Source organism: Populus nigra, chromosome 11 (assembly GCF_951802175.1).
Source record: "Populus nigra chromosome 11, ddPopNigr1.1, whole genome shotgun sequence".
In the NCBI taxonomy this organism is placed as follows: Eukaryota; Viridiplantae; Streptophyta; class Magnoliopsida; order Malpighiales; family Salicaceae; genus Populus; species Populus nigra.
In genome coordinates, this window is record NC_084862.1 from 1,541,678 (window position 1) to 1,563,125 (window position 21,448).

At 35.1% G+C, this 21,448-nt stretch overlaps 3 protein-coding genes across 3 annotated transcripts; 2 read left to right on the forward strand and 1 right to left on the reverse strand.

Moving 5' to 3' along the window:
* Positions 1–1,697: 1,697 nt before the first annotated feature.
* Positions 1,698–4,958, forward strand: LOC133706290 (uncharacterized). The gene is made up of 4 exons (XM_062131797.1): positions 1,698–2,008; positions 2,327–2,397; positions 2,849–2,935; positions 4,670–4,958. The coding sequence occupies exons 1-4, from the start codon at positions 1,888–1,890 to the stop codon at positions 4,691–4,693; spliced, it is 303 nt and encodes a 100-aa protein (XP_061987781.1). The 5' UTR covers positions 1,698–1,887; the 3' UTR covers positions 4,694–4,958.
* Positions 4,959–5,525: 567 nt separating this feature from the next.
* LOC133706289 (uncharacterized) lies at positions 5,526–9,498 on the reverse strand. The gene is made up of 2 exons (XM_062131796.1): positions 9,052–9,498; positions 5,526–7,304 (listed from the first exon to the last, which is right to left on the reverse strand). Exons 1-2 carry the CDS (start codon positions 9,244–9,246, stop codon positions 5,703–5,705), a joined length of 1,797 nt encoding a protein of 598 aa, XP_061987780.1. The 5' UTR covers positions 9,247–9,498; the 3' UTR covers positions 5,526–5,702.
* A 3,645-nt stretch (positions 9,499–13,143) lies between these two features.
* Positions 13,144–21,235, forward strand: LOC133706357 (uncharacterized). Its single transcript, XM_062131882.1, has 3 exons — positions 13,144–13,518; positions 15,161–15,569; positions 20,639–21,235. The coding sequence occupies exons 1-3, from the start codon at positions 13,495–13,497 to the stop codon at positions 21,178–21,180; spliced, it is 975 nt and encodes a 324-aa protein (XP_061987866.1). The 5' UTR covers positions 13,144–13,494; the 3' UTR covers positions 21,181–21,235.
* The last annotated feature ends 213 nt before the right edge of the window (positions 21,236–21,448 follow it).

The window sequence follows — 21,448 nt, forward strand, 5'->3', positions numbered from 1 at the left end:
GATGGTTTTGCAGAAAAAAAATTTATATGCACGGAACAGTCTTTCAAAGTTTCGACGTTAGGTGCAAAAGAAAATAAGCTTCAGAAGGAAAAACTCGAGATGAAGCTAAACTTTATTCTTCATTATCGAATCATTAACAAATCTTTTTGCATGATGAATTAATAATGCCCGTGTAGAAATTAATATCAAATATAATGTAACACCAAGATTAGAGCATACAAGTTCATGGACTCGCTTCGGATAACTTGTGTAGATCAAATTGCTGGAAGCTTGGGGAGACATGGAAAGGCAGGACTTAACTCCAGCTTCAAAGACCAAAGAGTGTTCACTTTCTGTCATTCGCAGAGCACCCCTTATCGAATGTGCAAAGGTAAGCCTAGAAAGGAACAGACGAATCGAAACCCCTTCTAGCAGCTAGTGTTAAACCAGTTCAGCTAAGCAATAAGTGATTTTACTAGCGAATCCATAATTATAGGTGGATCCACAATCAGTTTTGCTTGCAATTCAGCATGCTTCGTATCTCTCAGCTTCCATCAAAGTCAACAATGTCTACATTTTCACCCTCAGTAAGCAGCAGCTATTAAAGCAATACTGCGTTGGTGCTTGATGCCTCCTGTTTATGTCATCTGAACTAATTAAGTTCTCTCGCATCAGGCTGAGCAGACAGTTGGGCTACAATCACAGTTAGCAGAGGTGGCTGCACACGAGAAGTTACTAATCGAAGAGTGCCTAGAACTTCTTCAGACAGTATCTATACTCCAGGTAGAGAGCTGAACACTTGTCGATCATAGTGATCTCAGTAAACGCAAAGCTGATGTCTAAGTTTCTGCCAGGTTAAAGGCTAACAAGTCAATGCTTAGTACGAAGTAAAGATTACGCGGAAGTATAATTCTTATGAATTTTTTAGATACAACATGAATAGCCTAACTTTAATTAAAATAAAGAGATGATGGATTGATACAAAAAAATTAACCCGAAATTACCATTGATTATTAAAAAAAAATATATATACTTCAGAAAACTAGTTGGATAATATCACGTTAAAGTTAAAAATTAAATTAGCTTTTATTTTTTTACCAACTTGTACGAAATATTTTACACCACTAAAAATCATAGTTATCAGATTTGTTTAAGTGTGTTTAGTAATGCTGTAGATAGTGTTTTTTTTAAAAAATATTTAATTAAAATAATATATTTTCATGTATATTATTTTTTATTTTTAATATCAACTTATTAAAATCATTAAAAAAAAACACCTCAAAAACATTAATATAATATTTTTAAAGCAAAAACCATGTTGAAAAATATATTGAAGCACAAAAACTAATACTTCCTAAGCTAATTATAAAACTTGTCTAAGATGATCTATAATTCATCAACCCATAGCATGATTTGTGTTAGGTTTGTTTTTTTATTTATTTAGGAAATTAATCCGGTTAAATTTAAGTAATTTAAATGATGGTTAATTTGTTTGGGTCAAATTAAAAAAAAAAATTCTTTTAAACAATGTCGTTAAAGTTTTGTTAATTTTTTTTTTAAGGTAATATCTTTTTAAAATAAATTCAAATTGATCCATTTACCCTTAATTTATTTTTTTATAAATCCAAGTTGTTTTAAATTTTCACTTTTTGTCACCAAACGACACGAGCAAGGTACGATAAGAATGCATAGAATGGCATAGAAGCTCTAAAGTCCAATCAAGAAGCAAATTCCCCGGAAACCTAACTGACAAGTCGTTCAGTTCCATATTTGACGAAAACGAACAAATTCGGTGTCTTTTCGAGTTTTCCACTCTCCCCCTTCTTTTAAGCAAAAATTTACCATCGTCTACTCTCTCTCCATTTCTCCTCTCTCTATCGATCTCTACAAAGAAAGAAAAGAAAATCCATGGCCACATTAGCGGCGGCGGCAGCTCGACAAGCCGTCACTCTCTCCCGAATCTCCTCTCCCAAGACACCCGCTCAAGCCGCCGCCCTCATCCACCGCCGCGGCCTCGCCGGTGCTGCAGGTAAATCCATCCCGCAAAACACATACACATACTAACATATACGACGTATAGATTTACGAACAAACATTCACGCATACGTATGTATTCGTGCTGTCGATCTGTATCACCCTGACGTAGATCAGAAACTGATTAAATTCATTAATTTTGTTTAAAGCTGCAATCTTTAGCTCAGTCGTTGAAAATTCTGAGCTTAATTAAATCTTGAAATTAAAGTTTTCAGTGGAAATAATAGATTATTAAATTTTCTAGGAAAAAAATAAATGATAGATTTTTGCTTGGAGATTATGAATTTTACATTATGTTTGTTGATAATTGCAGACCACCATGGACCACCGAGGATTAACTGCTGGCAAGATCCAATGAGCCCATCAAAGTGGAAGGAAGAGCATGTTAGTCATTTGCATTTTATATTATACCATACTATATGTTTGATGTTATAAAGTTTTTATATTTGTTTAAAAACGAATCTGCTCAATTTATTGCCACACATTTTTTTCGCAGAAGTTTTTTTTTTTTCCACACCAAAAGTATTTTGATTGTGAATTTTTCAGAATTTTGTGTATTTATGGAATATTAGAGCATTGTCTTTTTGGAGTAGTATTGCTGGTAGTGTTGTCGTTTTATATATATGAAGAAAATAAAACTTTTGAATTTGAGTTATATTCTGTGATTGAATAGTTGTATGGTGTTATATGGGAGTTTTCATGTTTGATTCCTTTTATATGAGTTTCTTGTCCTTTGCCATGTTGATTTTGTTGATGTTGGTGGGGAAATGGATATGATGGAAGGTATGTGTGTCATATGAGCTGTCTTGATTGTTTGTTGGATGTTGAATTGCAGTTTGTTATTGTCTCTTTAAGCGGCTGGGGTGTACTCATCTATGGGGGTTACAAGTTCTTCACAGGAGGCAAGAGCAATAAGGAAGAGGTACTTTTGGATATATATTTTTTTCACTGTTTCTACCTTATACTCTACTGTTATTTCTTCCTTTTTCATCAGAAAATTGGAATGGTTTCTATGCTCCATTTATCCCACTTTTTAACATATGGTCATCTTTTAACAATTTTTGTCCTTTTTATAAATGAAGTGCATATCAAAATGTAATTTTTCAAATTTTATCTCCAATTATTATGATATCTAGCAACCATGTTTCAAAATACATAGGCTTGTGCATTTTTCAAGATAGAGATATTCTTTTTTTTTAATATGTACAATAGGCAAAGTATTGAATCGCTTCTTTAATAGTTGGAAATCCAATAGAAGACAAATAAAATGGGACTATTGTTGCCAAAGGTTCAAAGTGCCATAAGGTGTTAAGGCCAGCTAGTTTGCTAAGACAACTTTCCGCAACTAAGAGAATAGGAATTGAAAAAAAAAAGGCTGTAAAAAATTGCAGAGCAGTGTAATAGTTTGGATGTTGGAAAGAAAATACTGCAGCAGCATAAGGAGAACAGGAATTGGAAAAAAAAATTAGATAATTTTTTGGCATTCTAATAACTTAGAAAGCTAAAAGTCAAGAGATGAAAGAAAATGATGGAGAAAGAGAGGAACTAATTAGAAGGGAGATGAAAGAATTGCATAACAGATTATCAAACTATCTAAATACCTATTTTTTACTTTTCATGCACCAGTAGGTGGTCCATTTGCTCTTTGATCAAAGGAAGTACGTGTGTTTTGTATTTTCATGAACTTGAGAAAATACCTTTTAAGACAGCTATTAAATAAGGGTAATATCAAAAAAAAAAAAAACCCTTAAGGGTAATGTTATGAAAGTAGTGCAAAACAATTTCAAACACAATTATCCCTAGAAGGTTCCTAGGAAATGCCTCAAGTGCATAGTGCCTATCTCTAAGTACCCAGATAAAAAGCTTTCAAGTCGCCAAGGCCTCATCTGGGGTGCCTAGGCAAACACATTGGCATCTTTAACTTTGAATTGCACGGAGGAAGGTTAAGGCTCCTCCACAATCAATGTCTATTCTCATTCTCTCTTCTTTGAAGTCTCTCTCTCTCTCTCTCTCTCTCTCTCTCTCTCTCTTTTCATTTGTAGTTTTACATACCAGGAAAAGCTTCTTCAATCTTGTGCTAAACAATTTGATTATGTGATACACAATTATCCAAGGAATTGACTTGCGAACAGTCATGTGTAGATCATTTGACTCTTAAGAATTTCTAATGCATGGACCTCATAAATATTGATGATATATAAAAAGGCAATGATCATATTGAATATGGCTACACCTAACACATCACTACACCAATTATCTTAAGAGGGAATCTGGCTATCAGGAGAGAGATTGTGCCCAAGTATAGTGTATAACATAGAGTAGTAGCAAGATCAAAGTTTGAGGCTAGTTTTTGTCTTAATGGGGATAGCGAGGCTTATAGATGGAATGCCATTTAGGAGAACACAGTTTCCACAATTATGAGGTTACCTCTCAATTGCTCAAGTCATTTGCAAACTTGATATTTCATGGCTTTCGAGCAAAGAGATCATTAGCTGAATGTGGTTTTCATTTTAGGAAAACTAACAATTTGAACTCATAAATCAAACTCGTGATGGAATGTAACTTTTAATAAAAAAAAAAATTAAACCAATTTTAGCTAGAATTATTCTGAGATTGCAGTTTTTTTTTTTTCCTTACATTTGATTGTTGTTTACAGAAACCATTGGAAGCAGCACACTGAGGCTTGAAGTGTGTAATCGAGCCATGACATTTCTGGTAATAATGTGTTCGGCTGTACTTCACATGTCATGGGATCAATTTTCCTTGTTTGCTGATGATACTACAAAAAGTATTGTGATTTGTTTTAGTGATGGATGATGGATGATGGATGATTAAACTTGGAAGTTAAATTGCTTATTTTGGTAAGAAAATAAGCCCTTTACATTGGCATAGCCATTTTGTTGTCACTCTAATGGTTTGATTTTTAGTATATTCTGATTATCACATGCTATCTTCTCCAAGTTCAAATTCAATTAATGTTATCGCAACAGGAAATACATTTTTTTTTAATCAACAGGTTACCCGAATAGACAATGTGGCAGCTTTTGGAACTAATCATATAAACAATGGCATTTGTTTTCTTATCAACTAGTCATCTGTATTCATTATCTCATGGGAACGTATTTTGTTGAATATTGTTGCCCTAGAGGATTCTATATGCTAGATTATGCCCATCATGTCTGAGACTGACGCCGGATTGCTTTCTGGAAGTGCATCATTTCATTTGTATGGCTCAACCAACAAGGAACTGAAGTTTGATAATATTACAGTCCTTGGTTGAGTGTGTCAAGTTGACACTTTGTTTGACCTGAAGCTTTGTAGAGAAAGTAATTGAAGCAAGGACAAATATGAAAAATTAAACTTTGGTCTGGAGAAATTAATGATTAGGTTATTTAAAAGAACAAGTTGACAACAATGGAGCAATGTTGCTATCTGGAAGAAATGGATGCGTAAAGGGTGAAAATCCCTACCACCTGGTTTTTATTTGAAGCTTACTCCCATGGGCATTTCGGTTCTATTTAACCAGCAGTCTCCTGCAAATTTTGTATTGTATTTTTGGATTTGGGATGGTAATTCCAATACATCTCTAGTTTTAAACACTAAGCAAACTTGATAACTGTCCTAACAGCCGTGAAGATAGATATTTAAAACCTTTACAGTAAGCAAGAATATTAAATGCTTGTAATCAGCTAGAAGTCGGACTCATCAGTTTCCTCTCTGTACTCTTCTTTATCCTCTTCTAAATCAGAAACTGATTCCTTGTAAAAATCTCCAGCACCTGCATCGGTCTTGTGTTCTACATCTGAATCCTCCATTTGTTCTTGCCTTTCATGCTTGCTGATATTTATCACTTGTTCATCACTGTTTTCTTTAGTGTTCATATTGCTACTGTTTCGGCTTTCTTCTGTGCCCCTGGCTTGTTGTTGATCTTCATCCAGGCTCTGTTTTCTGTCATTGCTTCTGATGTTACTGAGCTGGCCATCAAGGCTTCCATTTGTCAGCACTTTGGCGTCATGAGCTACTGGGAGCCTTTTCATTGTCTCATGAACTTCACTCATCTGCTGATTTTGTCGATCTTCCCCAAGTTTGTTTTCCAGGTCCTTAGAGTCTTCATGGTTTTGATGCTCTATTGATTTGGTTTTAGAAAAACCTACTGCCTTTGTTATTTCTTCTGTTGTTCCATCAATAGATGCTCTTCCCCCTTCTCTGTATATCAGTCTACCTTGATCATCCCTAGGAAATTTTCTATTTCTTGTCTTCTCAGCAACATTGTTTACATCATTTCTGCTCTCCAGCAGCCTATTCTTGGCAACCACTGTCCTCTTTCCTCGTACTCTGCTAGCATGGTGGTACCTCTCCTTCCCCCTACTTCTGGAGTTATCCACCATTTCCCGCCTCGCACCACCTCTTAATGTTTCTTGACGATCTTCTGCCTCCTGAACATTTTCAAGCCCAGGTTGCCCATCTAGGTTAAATTTATGCTCTTCTCTATCCCTTGATTTCTCATCATTATGTGCATCAGCAGTTTTTGATGCTCTTCCGATTCTGCTGACAATTGTCTCGGTTGCATTTGAAGTGTTATTTTCCTCTCCTGCACCAGAAGCACGCTTCCCTTGAGAACTTTCATTTTCATACTCTTGATCCTTATCAATGCCAATGGAACTTCCATTTCTAGATCCATCAAGTTTCTGTGATTCCTTTTCCTCTGACACTTCTCTCCTGTCTGCAATGCCTTCCCTGCTTTCACTTGCATTTTCAACTATGGCAGTATCACCCTGCTTTTCTAGATTGGTGGAAGTAGAGTTGCCTCCATTTCCCCTTGAATCCAAACCATTGCCATCATATGCAGTTTCATGCAATTGAACCTCCTCTTCTTTACCTTTATCGACTTCTATGTTACCCTCGTTTACCATGTTTGAGGATACAGTCATGTTTATGGGTGGGCTTGATGGGTCGTCTGTGCTCACTGACCATTTCTTAGCTGGGTATTCAAGGTGGTGCTTCAATTCCTCAATTTCAGCTTCCTTTTGTTTCAGACTTTCTATAAGATCCGCCATTTGAAGGTTTCCTTTATCTGCATCAATGTTCATCTCTCTTAGCATTTTGATCTCATTTTGCTTCTCCTCGAGGGTAGACTCCATAATCTTTTGTTCATCCTTTATGGAATCAATTGTGGACTGCATCTCCAGCTGCCTCCTGTCAAGCTCCATCTTTTGGGTTCTTAGAGAGTATATCTTCCCTTTCATCTCTTCTGCCTTTCTTTTCATTTCTTTGCTGCGTTCTCTTTCCTTCTGAGTACGGAAAAGAAAAGATGTGACAACTTTTAGTGCTAAAAATGTAGTAAGAATTAAACATCATGATCTAGATTATACACCGCAAAGCAAAGTTCAGCTTCTAATTTTCTGAGTGTTGTCATGTGTGCATGCTTGTTTTTAACCATATCATGGCGCCCTAGCTTTTCGATTGGTGGAGAAGATTGGGTTTGGAAACTATATAATCAAGTACATTGCATCTTTTGGATAGTTATGAGAACCGATATGGCTACTTGATGTTTTTGGTTGAGTTTCAAATAGATAAAACTCAAATTTGTAATTGATCCGATCAAATTCAAGTAATCCGTCGAGTTAATCCAGAACCCGGATGACGTGATATAACTTAGATGAGATCTAATTTTTTTATATTTTTTAATGAATTCAAAAAATATAAAATTAATCTATAAATGCTCAGTCATATTTTCTAAAAAATATTTTTTAATTTTTTGATATGAAATAACTATAAACATGTTACTTTCTCATAAAATGTTTTCTAACTTTTTGATATATATATATATATAAACTTGAATTTAAATAAATTATTTATTAACTTTTATACATAAGTTATTAAAACTCATTTTTTTTTTAATTTTTTCAAGTTGATCTTTCACCTGATCCTTTAACCAAATCAACTCTTAACTGAATTTAATAACTATGATCTTATTTATATAAGGGATAAAATCAAGAGAAAAGTGAAGTGATGCCGGAGGTTAAAATATAGAGGAGCAACTGAGTTCCACAGCTGAATCAGGAAAATTAGAAACTGATAATGCACAAACAATTGCAGATGATGCATTAGGTTTTTTTTTTTTTGAACTCTTCCTCGTTTTAGTTGTTAGTGTGTTGAATGGGGAGTTTTTTCATTTTCTTCTCTTGCTGCAATGTACATAATAATTTGTCATGTGTATGCATGTGATCTTAACTACATAGCTTGCGTTGAATTGTTGATTGAGAGCTGAAACTATGGTGGCAATTTGCCAAGAGATGGACAGAGGAAGGGAAGCCACTCTTGAACCATGTGCTTTACACAATATAGTAAGGGAATTTAATATAATATTACATGGGATTTGTGCTTAATAAAACACAAGATTAGTTTGGTCCAGTTCAACTGATCTGTACCGGAAGAATTTAATGTACCAGAAGAATTTAATGTACCAGAAATATTTTATCGAACATCTCCATCTTGTGAAATGTCATCACATCACAGGACCTTCTAACCAAATGACTAGTCCTGAACATGCAAATTGCATCTAGCAAGTTGTATAGGCAGATAATCATTCTTTACAGGTGAGTTTTTCAACCTTCTATGAAGGACTTTTGGCTGTATTGGTGGTATTGTTTTGAGATCTGCTATAAATCAGTCAATATCTTGGGATCATGCGCTATCTTCTACCTCCTAGAAATGGCAGAATGAAAGCCGTGGTCAACCTAATTCACATGATATCATAAGCACATTGAAGAAAGAGACAACGTCAAAAACTAGCTAGAGAGCAAGATTGGTCCCAAAAAATGGTGGGTTTTCCATAACTGAACCCTGCATGCTTAATTCACAACTCAAAATGCTACACAGCCCTCCTCCACACTTTTCAAATGGTGAAGAAAGCCATGAAAGCGTGCGTAAACCTTCTTAGTTGTCATGCGGACAGAAAGACACCTCAAAAGTAACATGCATGCATGAGAGAGAGAGAGAGAGAGAGAGAGAGAGAGGTAGGGGGGAGGGAGGGACCTGCAAGATAAGCTGGAGGGACATGAGCTCACGATCCTTCTCTTTGACAAGGAGGTTGAAGATGCGTCTCTCTCTGAACTTATGTAGCACCATAACACCAAGCAAAGCAGCCCCAAATGCTAAAAGCAGCATCAACCCATACGGCCTTCCTCTATTTCCATTACCATTTCCTTTGTGGGCTCCTCCCGCAGCCATGATCCTCTCTTTTTCCCTCGATCTCTCTCTTAGTTGTGTAGTAAAGCTACAAGAAGAAGAAGAAGAAAAAGATAGAGTTCTTTCCCCTTCCTTTCCCTTAGCAAGGTATAATTGTAGAATTTTATATTCACAGGACCTTGCTTGTCATGTAAAAAGAGCCATGCATCTACTCCTCTTTATCTCTCTCATACATGAGAGCGGAGTTAACAAGGTTGTGGAAGCATGGGAACTGTTTCCAGGCGCTGATTCTGGAATATATATATTTTTCAAGTTTCCATCCATATATATATTTCAAGTTCCCATGCAACCCAATGATTTTACCATAAGGCCCCCTTTAACTTTACAATTATTAATTATGAAGTATGAACCTGAATTGGCGACAAATTTTATAATAAGAGATCATGGTTGCAAATTAATCAGTAGGTATAAAATTGTCCACACCAGGAGCTGCTTATACCTATCATGATAACTGAAAGAAATTGTTTGATATAAGAAGTGGGTGCTTATGTACTTAAACGCGGATTTATATAACTAGAATTTCGGAAACAGTCGAGCTAATAATAAGAGAAAATAAGGGTATATTTAAAAGTATAGATGTTAGCCCGAGCCAAATCTAATTTGGTTTAAAGCTAAAGTCATTGGTTTATTAATAACAAGTAGTTCTTGAGTCCTCAAATCAATTATTTTATTTAAAATAGTATCATTTTAATTTTTTAAAATAAAATTCCTTGAAGTAAATTTGACTGATCTTATCTAAGTTTAATCAAGTCATGGGTCAGTGCATCAAATCATCTAGTTTTGATATTTAAGTTTATATTAATTTAATTATTTTATTCAAAACGATATTGTTTTATTTTTTTAATTTTTTGGAGTTGACTCGATCATCTAACCCGAGTTTAGTTAAGTCATGGATCAATCTATCAGATTATTCAGGTTTGATCGGGTCAATATTCAAAATGATTTAAAATAAAACGCAATCTGATTTAAGCTCTGGATTGACTCGTTGAATTACTAGGTAGATCTACATGGGCTAAATTAATTGGATTTAATAATCATGTTAGAAAATAGTTTAAGAAAAGAAGGATAATTATTAGAAAATAAGTTAATTTGATGAGAAGTAAATGTATAACTTTATGCTATGAAATAACTTGTAAATTCAAGAAACAAATAAGAGAAATTAAAAAACTTTTGGGAGCCATGGCAAAGGGATAGGCAACTCTTTTATGATAAAAAAAAACTGATTTTGGCTACTGGAGAAGGTTACCTGAGTTGTTTGAGCGATATGTGTTCTTTCACTTTTTGATGTGTACAGTCATTTTTATTTTGCCTGTTAATTTAAATCTCACATATATGTTTTAATATTAAATTTAATCCCTAAAACCCTAAATATTGTTTTAAATCAACAACATTTAAATATATTTCAATAAATTGAGCATTTAGTCCTGATCATCTTTATTATTATATTTCATCTATTTTATCTCAGTGAAATAACCAAACGCTACGGCGCTACCGTATGTAAATTGTCATAAAAGTTATCTAGCAGATCACCATGTCAGTTCAGATGTCTGGAGAGTACATTTTCCAGTAAGATTTAAAACTATGATATGTTCTGCAATATGCTAATTAAAATATGATATTATCAACCCTAGGTTTCACTAGTTTCATCTTCTCTTTTCCTGTGTGCTTTTAACACCGTTTTTCCTTAAATTTTCACGCATGTGGATGGCATAAAGGTGGGATTAGTTCTCTACTTTGAAGATTAGTTTCCAAGAATTTTGTTTGAGTTGAAGCAAAGCTTACTGATCAGGCAAGCAACATAGTGTTGTCTACAATATCTGGAATTGTTTGATAGTAGAGAGTTGCTTTCAGAAAAATGTTGAGAGATTGAACCTGAATCGCTATCTCATGGTCTGGTGAACAATTACTTGACATTCTAATTGAAATCTGTAGGAAGTCTTTTTTTAGCAAATCAGACAAGAAATAATAATGGTCTGGATACTGCTTGGCGTCTCTGGTCTTGACTGTAAAGTATGGAAACTCACAACATATTTATAAAGACAAATACTAAACTCTCTCTTAGAAATTGGATGATTTATCTGCTTAGGAGATCAATGGGACCTTAACAGCCTCAATTTTGCAGAGTGCTTGTAAGACAATTAAGAGAAGTATTTCAGCTAGGGCAGAAAGCTTTATCAGCTAGCATAACAAGAGAGTAAATGCAGATTCTGCTTACATCAGAAGTAGAAATCACTTGATTTGTAACAAGGTAGTAACCTAAACCTCTCATTTGTAATAATAGACTGGATAAGAAAGTTGTTTGATTTTTTCTTTGATCTAATTCTTCACATAAGTTCTGATGTATTTAGTATGAAACTTGGTTCTCGTTATCAGAATAGAAACCGTGTTGCCAAGATGAGTTGGAAATACTGTTGTCTGTAGCAAGAAATTAATGACACTCGGATGTAATAATTTAGCTTGGAGAAAATGCTAGAAGCAGTTTTTATTTTCATTAGGAATTTCTTTTGTTAGGTTGCATTTTGTCAGCATACCAAATTAAAGGGAATGAATGGTTGAAGGGCCGGGAAAGGAGACAAAATAAATATAGTTTTAATATAGTTTTAAAATGAATATTTATACTCGAAACATGTTTCATTTATTTCCGATGTATTTATCTCTTGTATCCTGATTTAATAATGAAACGTTGCCTTAAAAAATTTCTAGATTCATCAACTCAATCATAATGGATTTTTCAATTTTTTATACACAGATCGATAATTATGTTATGAGGATTCATAGCACACAGATAATAATTCATTATTTTTTATATCTAATGCATGACCAAATTGATCTATCCATACTGAAAAAAGAACAAATACAAGAAAAATAAATGCTTAGATCATCTTTTACTTGTTCTGTAGAGATGAAGATGTGGTTGGTCATAAAGATGCTAGAAAGATAAGGTTGGTGTGAGGAGGTTCCTTGTCTTTTTCAGTATAAGTTTCTCTATTTTGTATCATCGGCATCTATCTTCACACAAGAACAGTACTCATCTGTATTTGGTATCTGATAAATGTAGCGGGGACACACGCACGCACGCATCAAGTTTTACAGAGTATGTGAAATACCTTAAAGAATGGTTTGTTGAAAGTAATTCCAAAGTTTTAAATTATGAATCGAGAGAGGTCTAGGGTCCAGAAATAATTATGAAGACCATACAATGTTATTAAACAGGATCAATCCAGCCCATGAAGACTTTATCCATGATAAATTAACTCGAGTTGTTTTAAATCAATTATAAACAATATAATTTCAAAATCTTTTTAAAAGTAAAAGTTAAATCGATGTTAGTTCTTAGAACTCTACCTATTTTAATTTAAAACTCTACTCCAAGCCATATTATCAGGTTGACCTGCTGTAATATACCTGTTTATGTTCACTGAAACCAACAACAACGTTGTTTCAAGGTTTTTTCAACACATAAATTCATATCTAACAGCCTAAAAAAGAGGTGGGTTTTACTTCCTGTCATCAATCTCAATTTGGTATACGATGGCGCCCTTGATGGATTTCATCTTTTAGTGGCTAGAGATCATGTAAAGGTTCATTTTCCTAGGTGTCACCAACTTGGCTGAGTCAATAAAAATCTTACAAATGATCACATGTTGTTTTACCATGTTATATAACAAAGAGACATGCATTCGTGTCCTTGTAATCAGCCATATGAAATCAATAATTCTCAACAAATATCTTAATTTGTGGACAGGAGAGTGTTCTTGTATTAACTCCTCTCGGAGATATTAGGTTCACGAGAGCACTTACCTACTCTTGGCATAGTGAGTTTTCTAACTTGTCCGTGGGCTTTGGTGTGGCATTGTGACATGTCGAGTCAGTTTCTTGGACATTTCCTGTGTTGTTTTCTTTATTCACTCTTATTATACATCACACAATGTTTGCTTAATTATGTGAGTAACATATGATGCTATTCAGCACCATGTGGATCATGCTTTTGGCAAACAAGCCAGATTTCTCCTTATCCATGGCAGTTGATTTTTAGGGTTCAAACCGTGGGGACAGTTTTCAAATGAATTTGTGTAATGCTGAGTCACACAATCTTAATTGTTAGCAGTACTTTCATGGCTTGTATATATATACAGAGAGAGAGAGAGAGAGAGAGAGAGAGAGAAATGACTTATCCTCTCACCATCAGTACTTCCCTTGAAGACTGAAGCCAAGGCAAAGCAGCAAGAAATGGATTCTGACTCAAGTTGCGAGGTAACTTCTATAGAATTTTATTTCTCTCCTCTCTCTCTTTTGAGCTACCTTTTATTCTGCTCTAGTTTTTGAGCTCGAGTTGCGTTGTTATCTTTCCTTTTCTGTTCATGTTTATGTTCTTACATGTACTGCAAGATTAGTCATTTCGATCTTTTTGTTGAATTTTTATCAAACCCATTTAATCCAACAATTAGAAAATAATGAAGAAAATTTTCACAATTAAAAAAATAATACAACAATTAATCATTATTATGCTAAAAATAATGAAGAAAGCACTCCAAATCATTCCATGAAAAATCTGCAATTGGAGTAGTTTCTTTCCATTGATATCCTTTATTATTCTTGCCTAGCTCCCTGAATGCCATGTACTTGCTATCTTTAGGTATTCTTTTAGATTTTAGTCTTTTTGAATTATTATATTTTGGTATTCTACTTCTTATGTATGTTTAATTACCATGCACGTAAGTATTTTCTTCTTTAATAGTACTATTCAGAAGCATTTGAAGCTAAACCAATTGCACATGTAACAGAGCAAAACCCAGAAAGATTATGTATTTTACCTGCCTTTAATTAATTAATTAGTTGGAAGCTACACAAAGCATACAAATGCACTTTGATAAACAGAAATATTTTAGTTCTTGTACATTGAGACGGCAAAATAGTTTAGTTATTTTCTTGGAATAAGAAAGACAAAAACAACAAAAACAAAAATATATTTAATTAAAAACAAAGAAGGGATATTTAAAAAATATCCCCAACTAATTTTGAAATGAATTTTTATATTTTTGAAATAAAAAACACAAAAAGAATATGACCGTACCCCTTCTCCGACCTAACATAACTGGATTGAATGGTCAATGGTCTTGAAAATGACCATTTTGATTATACATTTTGAATTATTATGATCAAGTGGTAGGATAATATTAGTATCTAATTAACTGGTTGGGTACCAAAAGAATCTTTACCTTAGCAAGTTACGACTTTTATACAACAGGGTGGAGAGGGAGGGCAACTGGGCTCGAATCCCTGCAAAAAAAATAAAAAATTCTTAGGTTGTAAATATATTTTATATGTATGGTCCCACAAGAAATAAATAAATAAAATTAAGTTTTGGCTCTTCCTAGAAAATTATTCTGGTTTTGGCATTTATCTTAGCTACAGTTATGTTTATACATGTACACTTATACCTAAACCCTTATTTTAAAGCTGATAAATTTGTTGAAAAAATTAAACATATTTAGAGCTTGTTTGGTATTATATTAGTAATTGTTTTTTAAAATATTTTTTTGTTTAAAAATATATTAAAATAATATATTTATTTTTGATATTATACATTAAAATAATCTGAAAATACTTAAATAAATTAAATTTCAAAAAAAAAATTCAAAAACACAAAAAGAAACAGACTAATTATATATTGAAGAATGTTCATCTACATTTTGTCTTATTTCATCAAGAAAGAAAGAAAATGAATATTACCACCAAATCACACAGATTTGCATTCTTAACATTCAACGATCTCTGGCTTCTGAGCCCATGTGAACACTTTTTCTACTGCTCTTACCACCTCTGTAACTAATCTCAATTATTTTTCCAGTGTCATTAGATATCTAAGTAGCTCTTATTCTTCTTTGATGCATAGAACAAAAGAGCTGCAAATGAATCCATGCTGATATGTTGCATGCTCTTCATCTCTGAGGCACGTAACCGCGCAGTTCTGGACTTAATTGAACGAGCTGCCAGGCTCGACCCAGAAAGTGTTATTGTAAACAAATTTGAGGATCGAGTTTATAATAGGATCAGATTCACTATTGTATCATATGTTGTTGTTGATAGCACTGGGAGTCCCATTTATAGTCCATTGCACCAAACTGTGCTAGCCATGGTTGAGGCTGCTTATGGAGCCATTAACCTTGAGTTGCACTCCGGTGCACACCCTCGGCTTGGTGTTGTAGATGACATTGTTTTCCACCCTTTGGCTCGGGCCTCGCTGGATGAAGCAGCTTGGCTGGCCAAGACAGTGGCAGCAGATATTGGCAGCAGATTTCAAGGTTGGTCCAGAACTTTTATGTAGCATCTTAGTTATCACTTTGCATGGAAAGGGATTTATCCATGACTTGAGATTTCTTAGCATTATAATGAAATTACATGATATAGGTTTCAATATATCATGACAAACAGGATTTTGTAGCTCTTGAATTATATATCTCCTTTCTTATTTTCCTCGATGCATTGCAGTGCCAGTATTTCTGTTGAAGTTTGGTACCTAAGCTAGAACAGATTACTTAGCAGTAATCTACTGCATGATTATCTAGTTGTTAGCTGAGATTACTATCTAGATTAGGATATGTTTTTAATTCTTTTGTTAAGTTTATCTAGGATTAAACTAACTTGTAAACATCTCCTTAAAATAAAGGAGAAGTTGGCTGGTACGTTTCTAGAGTTTGTTTTTCTTTATAATTCTGTTTTCTTTTCCTATAAATAAAAGGGCATGGGATGGCAGTAACCAATAACTCAATTCTGCTCTTTGTTCTTTATACTTAAATACCAAGTTCTGTGTTCTTGCTGTTTTAGTTCTTTCCATCGTGGACTTAGTTCTTTGTTCTTTTCTCTTTTATCAGCAAACATAAGGTTGTTCTTTATATTACTACAATTGGTATCAGAGCATCCTTAGGATCTTTGAAGGGTTTTTTGTGAGTGAGAAACACGAGAGTACAGTGAGGATAAATCAAAGTTTTACTTTGAGGGTTGGTGAGTGAAAAACACGAGAGAATAAAGTGAGTTTTTTTTAAATGGATTCTGCAAGCTTTTCACCAAAAACACCATTGTTTACGGGACAGAATTTTGGTGTGTGGGCTGTAAAAATGGAAACCTATCTCAAAGCTCTTGATTTATGGGAGATAGTGGAAAGTGATAGGCAACCTACTCCTTTAGGTAACAATCCCACAATTGCACAGATGAAGTTCTTTAATGAAGAAAAGGCAAAGAGATTCAAAGCTCTTTCTTGTCTTCATAGTGCTGTAAGTGAAGACATCTTCACAAGGATCATGGCATGCAAATCTGCCAAGGAAACATGGGATAAATTAAAAGCAGAGTTCCATGGTGATGAGAAGTCAAGAAGGATGCAGATTCTGAATCTGAGAAGACAATTCGAAGGTCTGAAGATGAAAGAAAATGAGAGCATCAAAGATTTCTCTTCTCAAATTTCAAAACTTGTGAATCAAGTAAGACTTTTGGGAGAAGATTTTCCAGACTCTAGAATTGTAGAGAAAGTCCTAGTGAGTCTGCCAGAAAAGTTTGAACATAAAATCTGTTCTTTAGAAGATTCTAAAGATTTTTCTGAAATTAGCCTGCAAGAACTGGTAAATGCATTGCAAGCTGTGGAGCAAAGGCAAGCATATAGACAAGAAGGATCAAGTGAAGGAGCTCTTGTAGCAGTTTACAAGGATAAGAGTCGGGCTAAGAACAATTCCAGAAATAATCAAGAAGGAAAAAGAGAAAAAGGAAGGAACTGGAAATCTGCTAACTGGCAACAGAACATCAATAACAGCTTCATGAGGGGGAAAGAGAAGAAAGAGCATTTTCCTGCTTGCAAATACTGTCAGAAAACTAATCATCTTGAAGCATGGTGTTGGCTCAAGAATGCTCAATGCCGAAACTGCAAGCAATTTGGGCACATCCAAAGATTTTGCAAAAATAAAACAGAAGCTGGACAACAAGCTCAAGTAGCTGATTGTTCAGAAGTCAAAGAAGATCTTTTATTCATGGTCACAATTCAGGACATGTGTAATTCAGCAGAGCAAAAGGACTCATCATGGCTCATTGATAGCGGCTGCACTAACCATATGACAGCAGACTTAAGCTTATTCAAAGACTTAGATAAAAGCTACCTATCTAAAGTCAGAATTGGCAATGGAGACTTTGTGAAGGTTGAAGGAAAAGGAGCAATTGCAGTAGAAACACTGTCAGGTACAAAAATTCTTAAAAATGTTCTTTATGTGCCTAAGATCAACCAAAATTTAGTTAGTGTGGGTCAATTGATTGAATCTGGCTATTCAATAGTCTTTAATGATGGAGTGTGTGACATTAAAGATAAAAATGGAGTACTTTTACTTTCTGCAAAAATGATGAACCGAAGTTTTAATGTTAACTGGAAGGAAGTATGTTTAAGTGCCAATACCTATGAGAACAATGATTCTGTTCTTTGGCACAAAAGGCTGGGACACTTCAACTATGCAACTCTAAAAAGAATGGCTGACCAGCAGATGACTCACGGGTTACCAGATATTCAAGAACAGCAAATTATTTGTGAAGCTTGTCAGCTGGGAAAGCAAACCAGAACTGTGTTTCCTGACAATGCATATAGGGCAGTGTCAAAACTTCAGCTTGTACACACAGATGTGTGTGGACCTATGCACAATGAATCATTAAATGGTTCAAAGTATTTTCTTCTATTTATTGATGACTTTAGTAGGTACTGCTGGGTTTACTTTCTAAAATCCAAAGCTGATGTGTTTGCTGAGTTTGTTAAGTTCAAGGCAGCAGTTGAACTAGAAACAGGAAACAAATTGAAGATATTGAGATCTGACAATGGAGGAGAGTATACCTCTCGACAATTTGAAGCATACCTTGCTAAAGAAGGGATTAAACACCAGCTGACTATTCCCTACACACCACAGCAGAATGGTGTAAGTGAAAGAAGAAACCGAACATTGATGGAGATGGCAAGATGTTTGTTATATGAGAAGAAGCTGCCATTGAATTTCTGGGCAGAAGCAGTAAACACAGCATCATATCTTATAAACCGAATGGCTTCAAGAGTTTTAGCAGATAAAACTCCTTATGAACTCTGGTATGGTTTTAAACCTAGTATTGATCATTTAAAGGTGTTTGGTAGTATTTGTTATGTTCTGAAACCTGAAGTTGGAAGAAGAAAACTTGATCAAAAGGCTGATATAGGGATCTTTATAGGCTATAGTACAACATCTAAGGCTTATAAAATTTATGATATGAATTTTAACAAAGTTGTGGTTGCTAGAAATGTCAAAGTTGTAGAAAATGCTACTTGGGATTGGAAAAATTCATCAGGTGAAGGATCAAAACAGATACAACAAATTGAGTGGGATGCTGCAGAGAATATTGATGATCAACCAGTAAAGGGGACAAGATCTCTATCAGATATCTATAGCAGGTGCAATGTAGCTGAGGCAGAACCTGTAGATGTTGAAGAAGCTATGAATTCTCAAGTTTGGATAGCAGCAATGAAGGAGGAGCTTGCAATGATTGACAAAAATCAAACATGGATGCTAGTTGACAGACCACCTCATAAGAAGGTAATTGGAGTGAAATGGATTTTCAAAACAAAATTAAATGCAGATGGTAAGATCAACAAGCATAAAGCCAGACTTGTAGTGAAAGGATATTCACAAGAGGCAGGGATCGACTTCACAGAAACTTTTGCTCCAGTTTCCAGACATGAAACAATGAAGCTCTTGCTTGCTCTAGCAGCACAAAACGGTTGGTATATATTTCAATTGGATGTTAAATCTGCATTTTTGAATGGTGTGCTAAAAGAAGAGATTTATGTTGAGCAACCTGCTGGTTTTGAAAAATCAAATTCAACAAACAAAGTTTATTTACTGAAGAAGGCATTGTATGGATTGAAACAAGCTCCTAGAGCTTGGTATAGCAGGTTGGATAATCATCTTTTAAGCCTGGGATTTAACAGGAGCATGAATGAGGTAACTTTATATGTGAAGCATGCTGATGGACATAAACTCATTGTATCAGTTTATGTTGATGATTTGCTAATCACAGGGGACAAGGAGCAGCTAGTAGAGGAATTCAAAACCAATATGAAAGAGATGTTTGAGATGAATGAACTTGGTTTGTTGACATATTTTTTAGGAATGGAAGTAACTCAGTCTGATCAAGGTTACTTTCTTTGTCAAAAACGTTTTTCCTTGAAAATACTGGACAATTTTGCAATGAGCAAATGCAAGCCAGTAAGCACACCTATGATACAGGGGCAGAAGCTAATGAAAGAAGATGGATCTCCAAAAGCTGATGGGAAAGTCTACAGGAGTCTAATTGGGAGTTTGCTATATTTAACAGCCACACGTCCTGACATTCAATTTGTTGTGAATTATCTTTCCAGGTTCATGCAAGAGCCAAGTCAAAACCACTTTGTAGCAGCTAAGAGAGTATTAAGATATTTGAGAGGGACTGCAGGTTTTGGCATACATTTTGTGAAGTCCAGCTCAATCAATCTTGTTGGATTTTCAGACAGTGACTGGGGAGGAAGTGATGAAGGAATGATGAGTACTTCAGGCTACTGTTTTGCTGTGGGAAAGAGTGTGTTTTGCTGGAATTCAAAGAAACAATCGGTGGTGGCACATTCTACAGCAGAGGCTGAATATATAGCTGCTTATGTAGCAGCAAAACAACTTATATGGCTGAGGAAGATGCTAAGTGACTTAGATTGCAATCAACAAAATCCCACAACATTGTTTTGTGACAACACATCAGCTATAGCCATTTCTAAAAATTCTGTTTTTCATGATAGAACCAAGCACATGAAAATCAAATATCATGCAATCAGGCAGTTTCAGCAAGAAGGAGAACTGGAACTATGCTACTGCACTTCTGAAGATCAACTAGCAGATTTTTTCACCAAACCGTTGGCTAAAACCAGGTTTGAAGATCTGAGGACAAGAATTGGAATGACTAGCTTTGGAACCAAGGAGGAGTGTTGAAGTTTGGTACCTAAGCTAGAACAGATTACTTAGCAGTAATCTACTGCATGATTATCTAGTTGTTAGCTGAGATTACTATCTAGATTAGGATATGTTTTTAATTCTTTTGTTAAGTTTATCTAGGATTAAACTAACTTGTAAACATCTCCTTAAAATAAAGGAGAAGTTGGCTGGTACATTTCTAGAGTTTGTTTTTCTTTATAATTCTGTTTTCTTTTCCTATAAATAAAAGGGCATGGGATGGCAGTAACCAATAACTCAATTCTGCTCTTTGTTCTTTATACTTAAATACCAAGTTCTGTGTTCTTGCTGTTTTAGTTCTTTCCATCATGGACTTAGTTCTTTGTTCTTTTCTCTTTTATCAGCAAACATAAGGTTGTTCTTTATATTACTACAATTTCTTTATGCTGCAGCACATCCAACAGGCAGGGCTCCTGACACCATCAGGCGCGAGCTGGGGTACTATACGCCTAATTTCATGGGCAACCAATGGGCTGGGTGGACCATACCTGAGATTCTCCCTGGAGCCCCTGATGAAGGTCCGAACCATGTGTCGCGAACAAGAGGAATAGTGATGATTGGGGCTCGACCATGGGTCGCATTATACAACATTCCTGTAGTGTGCGCCGATGTTTCAACTGCTCGACAGATTGCACGGATGGTGAGGGCTCGTGATGGCGGGCTTCCTACCGTGCAAGCATTGGCGCTCGTTCACGGTGATGATTCATTTGAAATCGCTTGTATCCTCTTAGAGCCCAATCAGGTTGGAGCTGACAGGGTCCAGGCAGAGGTTGAGATGCTGGCAGCCCAAGAAGGATTGGAAGTAGAGAAGGGCTACTTCACAGATTTTCCACCAGAAATGATTGTTGAGAAGTACATGAATTTAATCTCCTCTAGGAGAGACTGATCAAACACTTGTTCGGACATTTAATTGTATCTATTGATTGTCGAGTTTCGATTGATCTAATGGTCAGATTCTCAAAGAACATAACCTAATAACAATAATTGAAACGTTTTAACTCTCAAATGATGCTAAAGCTGTCAAGACATTGCCTAGCGTAAAAGCAAAATCAAGCGGGAAAAATCAACACAAAAACCACCTTACGGTCAATAGCAGCAGCAGCATATATCAAGTGAGCTAGACTCTTACAATGCACGTATATAGCTGAACACAA